Source organism: Arachis ipaensis, chromosome B8 (genome assembly GCF_059453495.1).
Source record: "Arachis ipaensis isolate K30076 ecotype BB chromosome B8, ASM5945349v1, whole genome shotgun sequence".
NCBI lineage: Eukaryota > Viridiplantae > Streptophyta > Magnoliopsida > Fabales > Fabaceae > Arachis > Arachis ipaensis.
Genome location: NC_142443.1, coordinates 1,421,936 through 1,434,262, shown reverse-complemented (window position 1 = coordinate 1,434,262; position 12,327 = coordinate 1,421,936). Strand labels below are relative to the sequence as shown.

Here is a 12,327-nt window from a genome sequence, read left to right as displayed (position 1 = left end):
AGAAAATAGATATAATCACTTCCAAAAAGCTTATGAATGTATACATAACAATCATAATTACTTCTGGAAAAATCTTGTTTTAACATAAATGAGTCAAATTGCTTATACCACTGTCGAGGAGATCGTTTCAATCCATATAGCGATTTCTTTAAGCGACATACGTGATTTTCTTTACCCTCAACCTTGAAACCCTCAGGTTGATACATGTAAATTTCTTCCTCTAAGTCACCATGCAAGAAAGCTGTCTTTACATCTAACTGTTCCAACTCAAGATCACCCTGAGCAACAAGACTCAAAAGCACCTTTATGAAAGTGTGCTTCACCATAGGAGAAAATATCTCGTTGTAATCAACACCCTCTTTTTATGCAAATCCCTTTACTACTAACTTAGCTTTGAATCTTGTACCATCTAACTTAGTATGATCTTCTTTTCTTTTATACACCCATTTACAACCAATTGCAGTCTTTTCCACCGGCAACGGGACCACCTCCCATGTCTTGTTCTTATGGAGAGATTGCATCTCTTCTTCCATGGCGACCAACCAACTTTCTCTATCTTTGTCTTTGATAGCAAGTTTGAAGGTGACTGACTCATCATCCTCCACCGAGAGTGCATAATCTACCAAGTTTACCTGCCCATAATGTCTCAGAAGCTTGTCTAACCCGAACTTCTGAACGAATTTATAATTCCTCTTTGGCCTAGTGGATGCTAAAGAATCCTGCTGCTGCTGTTGTAATGCATGTGCATTTTCTCGCTGAATCTCCTCATGATCAAGTTTATCCTCTACATCATCTCGAGTAGCATTAGGATACTCCACCTGAACATTATTAGAATCTATTCGTTGTATTTAGACTCTATCTCCACCACTTGAGTATTTGAAGTTTTTCCAACATCACCAACATCTGGCATCGTATCTTTAGACAAAGCTATCATAGATCGTTCATCAAAGGGAACATCCCTGCTAATTACAAACTTAGAATCATTTATGCTCCAAAGACGATATCCTTGAACCCCTCTTGGATACCCTAAAAAGATTGTCTTTTTAGCTCTATCATCAAGCTTATTATCTTTGACATGATAATAGGTTGTGCATCCAAAAAACTCTGAGTTTCTCGTAATCTGCATGTTTTCCTGACCACACCTTATAAGGTGTGTCTCCATCTAGAGAAAAATGTGGAGATCGGTTCACTATGTAGCAAGTTGTAACAACCGACTCCACCCACCACTCTCTGCCTAACCCAGAATTAGAGCGCATACAAAATGTCGAATACCTCATTCTTATGCTTGAGGAAGTGAACCCAAACATACCTGGAATAATCATCAACAAAAGTAATAAAATATCTGAAACTACTCTTGGAAGTAACTTTAGACGGGTCCCAAACATCAGTATGCACGTAGTCTAACAACTCTCTGCTTTTGTGCTTGCTTGTAGAAAACTTCACCTTGTGTGCCTTTCCATACACGCAACGTTCACAAAATTCTATTTGTGATTTCTTCATATTCTTTAGCAAACATTGTCCACAAAGCAATGATAGACCTTTCTCTGATATGTGTCGAAGCCACATGTGTCATATTCTTGTGCAATTTGTTTGATCTCTACTTCTACCGATTCCAACTACTGATTCACCTGTGACTGTTGTCTCCAAAAGAGAATAAAGATTACCGTGACGAACTTCCTTCATCACTACCAAAGAACCATGAACAACTTTTAGTATCCCATTTTTCACAACTATTTTGCAACCATTTTTCTCCAACAAACCTATGGAGATAAGATTTTTCCGTAAGTCTGGAATATGTCTCACATCCTTTGAGGTTCTTACTATTCCATCATGCATCTTGATTCTTATAGTACCCAACTCCACAGTTTTACAAGCATGATCATTGTCCATTAAAACTGTGCCACTATTTATGCTTTGATAGGTAGCAAACCACTTCCTATTTGGGCACATATGGTGAGATGCTCCTGAATCAAGAATCCACTTATCGAAGATTTCATAAGATTGTTCTGTCACAGAGTAGCAGTCCTCCTCATCATTTGAGACGTAGCTTGCTTCATGTTTTTCTTTTGGGTTGTCATTGATCCGTTTCTTGAAAGTTATCTTCTTATTTGGACAATTTGCTTTGAAATGTCCAAGTTTTCACATTTAAAGCATGTTCTCTCCGCGTGAGGTCTAGATTTTGGCCTAGACTTTCCACGCTTATTTCCTTTTCCTCTTTCATTAGTCCTTCCTCTAGCCGCGAACAATCCTTATGCTTGATCATTATACTCTCTTCTATTTGGAGATACATTATACTTGTAGCAACCTTACTTAGATCATCCGCTAAAAGTGAATCTCTCGTCTCATCCATGGTCAGAGTGTCACCCACCAGCATCAATGTTTGCACCAGATTTTCATAGGACTTCGGTAATGAAAGTAACAATATGAGTGTCTGATCCTCATCATCAACCTTCACATCTATATCCTTTAAGTTTGATATATTCTCGGATTGAGGTACCTTCTTCCATCTTGCATGTATACAATTTGGATTTTAAGTAGATCCTGTTAGTTAGAGTCTTCGTCATGAAGTTACTCTCTAACTTTGCCTAAACGCCTCTTGCAGTTGCTTCTTCATTTACCAAAAAAACATCCATCTCAAGGCATAAGATTATTGCAGTCCGCGCCTCAAGATCTAATTCTTCCCAATCTTCATCTTTCATTCCCCCGACTTTTTCTCTTTTCCTGCCAGTGCCTTGTGTAATTTTCGTAATATAAGCAAATTTTTCATCTGCATCCTCCAATAAGAAAAATCATTTTTCCCATTAAACTTCTCGATTTCATATTTGCCTACTTTGACATTACCACTAGTAGAAGCCATTATATTCAAAATTGAATTTTACCACGCAAATAATGAATAATATAACGTTGGCTCTGATACCAATTGTTGAGTCTACAGTAGAATTTTGACTTCTAATAGATACAAAGTAATATGAAATTGAACACTACTCACAATAATGCATTCGTTATATATTTTGTAAAGAGAAAAAACAATATAAAAGATTTCTTCTAACTAACTCTATAAGATGATGTGAATAAGGATATTATTATTGTTATTGACTTCAATTACAATTCTAGAGACGTATATATAGTATCTTTATGCTATAACTTCAACGAATAAAAATAAAATTTTCCGACAAAAAATTTCTTATTAAACATTTTGAGTTCTCTCCTGTTAAAACTCATTTATTTTACTTCCTAAAATTACTCTTATCCTTTCGTTATTCTCACACCATCAAAACCTAAATTTTGGTTTATAATTTGTTATTAACTTTCACTAAATTTTAAAATTAACTATCAAATAATCTATTTGTATAAAATATACACTAAAAATAAATTTAATAATTTAATAATAATATATATTTATATGCAAATAAATAAAAGCTGATTTGATAATTATTTTTTTTGTATACGTAATATTTTTATTAAAAAAATAAAATATATAGTATGTATAGTGCAAGTTTTGTAACAATTATTTATTTATTTATTTTTATTTTATATACAGAAAACTGGGGATTAACCAACTACTAAAACTGGATCATATACTCTATATACACCAACTCCGGTCCCTTTTACAAGCTATATATTTATCCCTATAGCTTATGGACAAAAGATGAACATACAAGAAACAATAACAGATGACATGTTTATATATATAAACATACTTAATTACAATAAAATAGTGAGACTTATATCTTGCATCAACGTAACATACGGTTCTTGTTTTTTATACACTTGTGTCTACTATTAAAATACAGCATGTGGTGGATTGATATTATATATTTATATTTGTTTGGCAATTTTTAATAGTTGTTCAAATATCTTACCCTAATTTCTCTATGCATATATTCAGTTGAGTCACGCAAAGTTAAAGTTTTGTTATTTGTCTCTACGAGGTGATTTATAACCCCACATATACAGAGTCATAGACTTAGTCTCATATTTGGGCCGCCATAAACCCAATTTCTACATACGGTCCTACTCCATCATCATGCATATAATCAATTTGGGTTGGTCGAGTAGTCAACGGAAGACCTTAAAAATCATTATTGAAGGATTCTTTTTCTACAAAATTAAAGAAAAGTAATAGGCCCATAAATTGTTTGGCTAAAAAAATATTGAATTACATTTTAATTTTTTTATTCTAAAATCATCTATTCTCGAATTTAACAAAAATTTTCAAAAAAATGGCCACTTATTTCTATTCTTTTTTTCACAGTATCTCTAATTTAATAGGTCAAAAATTAATCCATTGCAGATCTAAATTTCATTTAAGAATTTATTATTAGCCAATGGGTTACTGCATGCAAGGCAAGATTCAAATCTCGACACTTGTTTAAACGGACGAATGAGCTAATCACTCAACCAATCCAAATTGATTTCACACACTACTTTATCCTATATTATTTGTATTTAGTTTTTTTCCTCTCTCTTAGATGTTTTAGTCCCAATATCCAAAAAAATGTCTTGATCCTCTTTTTGTGACAGATGATAAGATCATATTTAGGGCTAAAAATTTTTTTACCGATGGAATCGGATAATAATAGAGATTTAAGATTTTAGTAGGTCAATGAACTGTAGCTCAAATAAGATATGTCCTCTTTTTTCGTAGGTAGGGGTGGTAAGCGGGGAAGCCCGCCCCGCCCCGCCTAACTGCGGGCTGGTGGGCTGGCGGACTAAGCCCGCCAAAGTTCCTTTTTTTTAATTATTAACTACTAAATAATATATATAATTTTACAATCATATTAATAAATTTATAGTTTCTAAAGGCATAAAAAATTATATTTTTTATATTCCTAAACATCAAAATCTTTGTAATTATAAATATCTAATAAACATAATTATAAAGCAAGTTTTCATCCAAAACATAAGTATAAATATTCTCTCCAAAGCAAAATAAACATAATTTAAAACATAATTATAAATATTGCCTCCAAAGTAACCTAAACATAATCCAAACCACTCAATTTTTATCTTCATACTCTTGTAAGTTAGGTTTGAGGAAGTTAGGTTTTGGCAAAAAAATTATAAAAATACCCCTTTACTAAAAAAACACTAAGCCCGGTGGAGAAGTCCGCCCCGCCCCACCAAAGCTCGCAGTTTAAACGGTGCGGGTTAGGCAGGCTTTTACTTTTAGCCCGACCCGCATTTTTAGCAGGTTACGCAGACTGGCCCGACGGATTTAGGCCCGCTTGCCACCCCTATTAAGAAGTATCAAATTCGAGACTCATCTAATATAATTTAACCAAAAAATTTTTTTTAAATAAATTTAAATTCAAAAATTTAAAACTACGAATAAAACTAAAATAGAGCCTAAACTTTACTGTATTCTATCCATTACCACCTCTATTTAAGACTACTAGAACAGGGTAATTTGGGGTTAGATTGCACAGAATTTGCCCCTCCTTTAGAAGCCCCTAGCAATATATATAATATAAAGTCATTGTTTTTCTTTTTTGAAAAGGTTGAATTTCAACATCACACCGATGCCCGAAGCAAACGTAAAACCCATGAAACTATATTACTATTAAAGCAAGTATCTAAAATTTCAGTTAATACCTTAATTTTTTCTTCTTATACCCTTAGCTTTGTTAAAATTCAACCCAAAGGTGAGCTATTATGAGATAGATTCTTTACATAAGCCACCTTAAATTTTAGAGAGTTTCCCCTAAAAACTTTATTTTTGCACATCAGCCCCTACTTAAACTCATATTACAATAAGTCCCAAAAATAATTTAATTTGCACAATAACACCAACAAAAAAAAAAACCAAAATTTCAAAAGACATACCATATAGTATATTTTTTATTATTTAGATTCTCTACTTAGAGCTTGTTTGGGTGAGTTTCTAAAATAATATCTTTTTTCGAGTTATCTTTTTTTAAAAGATCTTATGAAAAAGTAAAAATAATTTTATATTTGTGTATCTCATGTAAAAAGATCTTTTTATCTATCAATTATGTTTGGATATAACGATATAAAAGTACTTTTTTTGTATGTATTACATGAAAAACATCTTTTTTTTAAAGAAAAAAGATCTTTTAAAAAAAATGTAAATTACAGCTTCTCAAAAAAGATATTTTTTTTTATTTTTCTAGTGCTTTTACTTTTACTACTAGAAATTAGCCAAACACGTTAAAAAATAAAAAAATATCTTTTTATTGAAAAAAAAATTTTTATCAAAATAATGGTGTCCAAACAAACACTTAACCTTAAGTCCACAAAAAATTTTAATGATAAATAAAGAAATTATTTGTTATACAAAAAAATTGATCTCGAATATAGGTAGTGTGGATTAACCAAGATTGAAGTCATTAATCAAGGGATTAAGAAATGAATAGAAGCAGGCAGCAAAGAAAGCAAAAGAAGTTAATTGTTACTCAACACAAAATCATGAGTACACATACACATCCGTTTGGTTTTCTTTTTGTTTCCCTATTTATACAATCCAGAGAACCATTTCAAATATTCATAGAAATCAAAAGATAGACACATTCATAAACATTACTCAGTTGATGTAATGTAATTAAGCAACTACTTTTCATTCCATGATCTTCTTCTTCACAGAACCAAAACCTCAAATTAGATCATTCATTCATTATTCTTCAACAACTTCCTTCCCAGTAGTCAAGTTGCATCTTTCTCTTGCTTACCACCAACTGAAAACAACACCAACAATTCTTTAATCACATTTCAAATATTTATTTATTTATAAATAAATGTTATCAATAAGAATATAATTTAAGATTCCATCTCACGGGTAAAGGCAGAAAGCTCAGAACTCTTCAAGACTCGCAGCCTCTTCACTGTTGATACGAACATGCTGCCAAAAAAGAAAACAATTATAAACCCATTTAGCAGACCAATCAGGATTTTTTTTTCCAATAATTAAATAAATTGAGCATCACCAAGTGGGAATTTATTGTTTCTAGGAGGGGACATAAGTACAAGTGTGTGTGTATATATATTCATGTGAAAAAAACAGACATACCATGGCATGTAGTGCCTCGGAATTATTCACAACAATTGAGAAAAAAGGTTGTCTGACTCTCATGTCTGATCTTAATCTTATTAACATTGAAATAAAGCACTAATGGTTTAGCATTAAGAATCTAACTAGACTCATTACTGCTATTGCAGAATTTTAATAAGAGAATAAGATGCAAATTTGTGATTGGTCATGGAATATATATAATAAAAATAAAGAAATAAAAAGATAAAAAGATTCTTACTGCCATGGCACATCCCCAACAAGCATCCTGTCTCCTTCATTATCCTCATAAACAAGAGTATACTCTCCACTTCCATCTAATAAACCTGTTATCACTTTCTCTTCCTCTTGTAGCTTGTTAACTCCACCACCAGAGGAATCTCTTTGAGCTGATGAAGACAAAATAATTAAAACAAATCAGTTTGAGTTTCATTATCACAATGGGAACAAAATGGTCTAAAGGGGCAATTAAAAAACTCAACTTGTTACTTGTTTGGTGAGAATATTGACTATAACTCTATAAGCTAAGGTTGACATATAAGATATTGAACTAATTAGCCATAAATATATCCAACTACAGGGATTGAAAAAAAGGTGATAAAAGTTACCAAGTTAGTTAGTTACCAGCAAGAAGGCCTCTGAAGAGTTGGTCCACAGCATTGGAGAGATTTTCATAGCTATCGTAAGCATTGAGGTCAACTTTTCTACCAATGGGAACACCATCCATGTTGATCTTGACAAACATGCCTTTTCCACCACCACCACCATAGTCCTTGTTATGGTGCTCAGGAGGAGGAGGAGGTGGCTTTGAAGAGCTGCTGCTATTTGCAAGGTTCTTCCTGAATGAACGGATTGGAGGCCAACCCACTACTGGACCTGGAGCAGTTCTGTTCATGGTGGGTCAGAAAGAGGGTCAGAAATTCACATGCCATTGTGAAGAGTAGATAGATAACCAAGGAACATAATAAATGAAGGCAGAGACATCTCTGAATCAAATCAAATCAAAGCATACATATACATAGCCATAAAAAAAAGCATAACAGAACAAAAGAAACAGCTGCTTCTGTTGAGAATACTTTAGAGTATATTACTACTACTACTACTAGAGAGCATTAACTTGTTGATAGTTAATTGCTGCAATTTGTTATGGCTAGATCTATGGTGAGGTAACAGAGAGAATAGAAGAGAGAGCATGTTATGTGTGTTATTGGTTGCATGGACCACAGAATATTATGATGATTATGATGAAAGAGTGTACCTTTTCTGAGAAGTGTTGGGAACAGCTGTATTTGCAGAAGAGGGAGAGAAAACTTTCTTGTCTGCATTATTATGCAACGGTAGTGCTGCTGCTTGTGAAGAAGAAGTAGTAGTAGAAGAAGGGGAACCTTTTGTGGTTATGGTTGCATGAGGGAAGTAACCAAGAGATAGCACAGAAGATTCATCTCTCTTTGTTGTTGTTCTGATGCCATTGATCAAACCCCAGTGTTGTTGTTGTTGTTCAGCACCAGGTGGAGCAAGCCTGAGTTCAAGTTTCATGTCATCATTTCTTGAGCTTTCATCCATTGCAGCCACACACACATACAGAGATGAAGAGGAGTAGTAGTAGTAGTAGTAGTATTAATGTAAGTGTTATATTTGCACGCTGATTCTGTTTGTTACTTGAAAAGGGTATAGAGATTCCCACAGCAAGGGAAGGGAAGAGGAATAGAGAGCATAAGGCACGCAACCTGAGAGAAAGAGGGTCTGAAATAAAAAGGAGTAAGATAAGAAGAAGGTTAGGTTGTTTAGCACAGCAAGTAAAGCATGCTAATTGGTATGCCTACACTATCACTATGCTACTACTGTGCTCTGCTCATCACTCCTGCCCCAATGCTCCTTTCCTTTTCACTTTATCCTATCTCTATATACAAATTCATAATCAATATATACTTAAATCACAAATTATTTTTAATACCAAGATAAAAATAGTATTTTAGATTTTGGTTGAATATTAATATTTGAAGTATATTACACTAGTGTGGATATACAAAAAGAGGAAATATAGGGAGCCAATAGAGCATCTGTACAATGTATACAATGGGGTTTAGCCGTTTAGAGATGTTCGATTCAGTAGGATATTAGATGTTTATTATTCCTAATACCTAGATGGTTATTCTGGATAGTATGTGTGTATTGTATTTGAGAAATTAATAGTATTTTTTTTTGAATGTTCATTTTTTAACTCATATTGAGCCAAATAAATAGTCTATTGTACACATTGTACAAATACTCCATTAGATTCGTAGCGAGATTCATACAAAAAATATGTCCAACACGCATTTTATGTATTGGCCAGAATATTGACACGTGTCCAATACGCATCCTGCGTGTTGACTCTCCACTTGTAATATTCACCCACCTATAATTATACCAAATAACTTATTTTTAACAAACCAATATTTTTTCATATAAATAAAATTAGCCAAAATAGATTCTTAAAAAATTTTATATGAGATGTATTCGTCTCTAAAAAAATTTTATTGAGTAGAGATATTTAAATTTTATAAAAAATATATATATAGATCATTTTATCACATTTTTTAAAATTTATTTATCCAAATAATAATAAGTAATTTGACTAAAGTAAAAACATATATGTCAGTAAAAATTTATATGTCTTATTTTTATATAATTTAAAGATCTCAAATAATAATTTTTTTTTTAAAATAAAATCATTCAGACACAAAATTTTAGAAATCTATTTAAATATGTACGCAAATAAAAATTCTTAATAAATAATAACTTAATAATTTTTAATTATTAATTTTATATTAAAATAAATGTATATAATAAATTTCTATTTTATTTTTATTCTCTTTCCACACAGGAACGACAAAAGTCAACATTTGAGTGTAAAAAAATGAATTAATTAATTAAAATATAAGACAAAAGAATAAAGAGGAAGTATTAATTGCCTCAAAAATTGTCTTAATTAATCAGTGTTTCTCCCTGGAGTAGACTTGTTTTTCACCTAAGTAAACGCTGTTTGTTAATGTGAAAAGAAAACCTGATTGCTGAATTAAAAGAATGATTTATATGGTATGGTATGCTTTTTTGAGATGTCAGAGAATGGATGGATGGGATGGCAATGGAGGGAAGAGGATTTTTTTCATCATCCATATATACACACTTATATATTTGCAGGCCTTTTCTGCAATAAAAACATGCACATCCCATGATCTTGTCTCCTCTCTTCTGTTCTCTTCTGCACTCTCTCTCTCTCTCTCTTACCCACCACATTTCCCAATATCATCATACAATCATTTTTAAATTCTTGCATCTTATTACAATAGTAAAGTTTTCAAATATACCCAGATATACTTTTCTTTTAGTCATTTTAACAGTTAATTTTAATTATATATATTATTTATAATTAAGATTAATAATTAAAAAGTATTAAAATATCAGTAATTATTATATTTTAAAATTTTTTTATTACAATATATTTTTCTTTATAATAATAAATAAATAAATAAATGCTTGTGCATTTTTTTGGAGTGTGGTGACTAGGATCTGGTGTGGCGCTGTTGCATTTTAGATGAGTTGTGACCAACGCATGATGCTCTCTTTCCCGTTTGATTAGCTTTCGGATTTGGCTTTGTCTACTTCTCTTCTGACATAAAGTGTTCTCTTCTCTCTCTATTGATATCTGCTCTTAAATCTACCAGCTCAGCTCAAAGGAGAACCGCTTTTCTTGTTTGATCTCTTCTTATTCTGTATTACTTTTTCTCATAAATAAAAATATAATTTAATTTTAATACACTATTAGTGTAAAATAATTTACATGTGCATCTAATTACGTAATGTCATATCTGTCAAAATAACCACATTTCACATTTCAAAAAAAAAAAAGTATATGAAACCAAAAGGTGATCATCCAAAAAGTAAACAACTTAACTAATTTATAATTATATTTTATTAATTTTATTTATATTAAATGATATGTTGGAGAAATAGGGGCGGAGATCACGGAACTTCCAACAATCCTAATTCTTAGTATATAAAAAAATTTATAAAATATATAAAAAAAAACATCCATTTAATATGAAAAAGAAACATTCTGATACTTAGTACAAGAAACATCCTAATGCGTAGTATAAGCACCATTCACGTAGAGATTTTAACTTCACCCAGAGACATTTGGCTATTTTTTGCTGGTACATTCTTGGTTCCCTAGCATTGTTGTTCAAAAAATCATACATGATTGTTCGAGTGTGTAAAATATTTTATACTATCAATATATTAAAATTAAGTTTATAAAAATAAACCATTTAAAATATAAAAAAAAAAAAAGAAAGAAAAAAGAGTGGTCCAATTGGGAGAGTGGTATAGATAGAAGCAATGGCATAGTAACAAAGGAGAAGGAAGCTATGGAATTTGAAGTACGCTGCTAATGAATGTCAAAAGTTTAGGTTTCTTTTATCCTTTCAGGTTAAGACATTTGTCAATGCACTGATCAATGAACCATTCACGTGTGTCTCTACCAGAACTTGTCTTCTTCAATTATATAATTCCATGCTCGACAGTTCATTTTTTTTTCTCTCTTTCATGTAACAATGTTTTCGGCGCGTAGTATCAAATCATAATAATTCTTTCAACTTCAACCAACTTCATTCATCGCCATACAAAATTCATGATATATAGAGAAATTTCAATTATAATATATAGAGAAATTTCAATCCGGAAATAGTGTAAAAAACTTTACGTGCTAAAATTGCTATTCAGGTATTCAACATTCAACAAATTTTGTTCCTATAACAACAAATTATTTGAGGTATTATTATTTTTAAGATGAAGCATATAATATGGGGAATTTATATGGTATCTTTATGATGCACGCTTGGATCTGGTGTATCGCGGAGCACATGTCACATGTCAGCCGTTCATTTTGCAGAATGAGTCGTACGAACAATCATTCCATGTCCGTTGGATGAGACGCAATGCCAGTCTTATCATGCCACTCACATTATCTTTCTATGTTGGAGATAGTAAACAAATAATAAAATTCACAAGAACAAATTTAAAGATTCGAACGAAAAACAAATTAAAAAAAAATAAAAATTTAGGTGTAATTCACTTCATATAAAATTAATAGTTAAGAATTATTAAATAATAATTTAATAAAATTTATCAATTTATTTTTATTTATATACTTCACATAAAATTAATTGCACTTAAATTTTTACTTTTTAAAAGATACTACAAAAATAATAAAAATGAATTCTTCTTAAAAGTAAGTGAAAATTGACCTTGTAAAAAAA

At 31.5% G+C, this 12,327-nt stretch overlaps 1 protein-coding gene across 1 annotated transcript; it reads right to left on the bottom strand.

Annotated features, from left to right (window-relative positions):
• Positions 1 to 6,388: 6,388 nt before the first annotated feature.
• LOC107613900 (auxin-responsive protein IAA26) lies at positions 6,389 to 8,929 on the bottom strand. The gene is made up of 5 exons (XM_088496457.1): positions 8,286 to 8,929; positions 7,652 to 7,914; positions 7,269 to 7,416; positions 6,795 to 6,859; positions 6,389 to 6,695 (listed from the first exon to the last, which is right to left on the bottom strand). Exons 1-5 carry the CDS (start codon positions 8,588 to 8,590, stop codon positions 6,664 to 6,666), a joined length of 813 nt encoding a protein of 270 aa, XP_088352583.1. The 5' UTR covers positions 8,591 to 8,929; the 3' UTR covers positions 6,389 to 6,663.
• Positions 8,930 to 12,327: the final 3,398 nt, after the last annotated feature.

What these genes read in the sequence shown, in the direction of transcription:
- LOC107613900 (XM_088496457.1), bottom strand. Translation starts at nt 8,590, where the DNA reads ATGGATGAAAGCTCAAGAAATGATGACATGAAACTTGAACTCAGGCTT. An exon ending in GTTGGGGATGTGCCATGGCA is followed by an intron (nt 6,860 to 7,268) that starts GTAAGAATCTTT and finishes CTTTTTTGGCAG; the next exon opens with CATGTTCGTATCAACAGTGA. An exon ending in TGAGCTTTCTGCCTTTACCC is followed by an intron (nt 6,696 to 6,794) that starts GTGAGATGGAAT and finishes TGTTGTTTTCAG; the next exon opens with TTGGTGGTAAGCAAGAGAAA.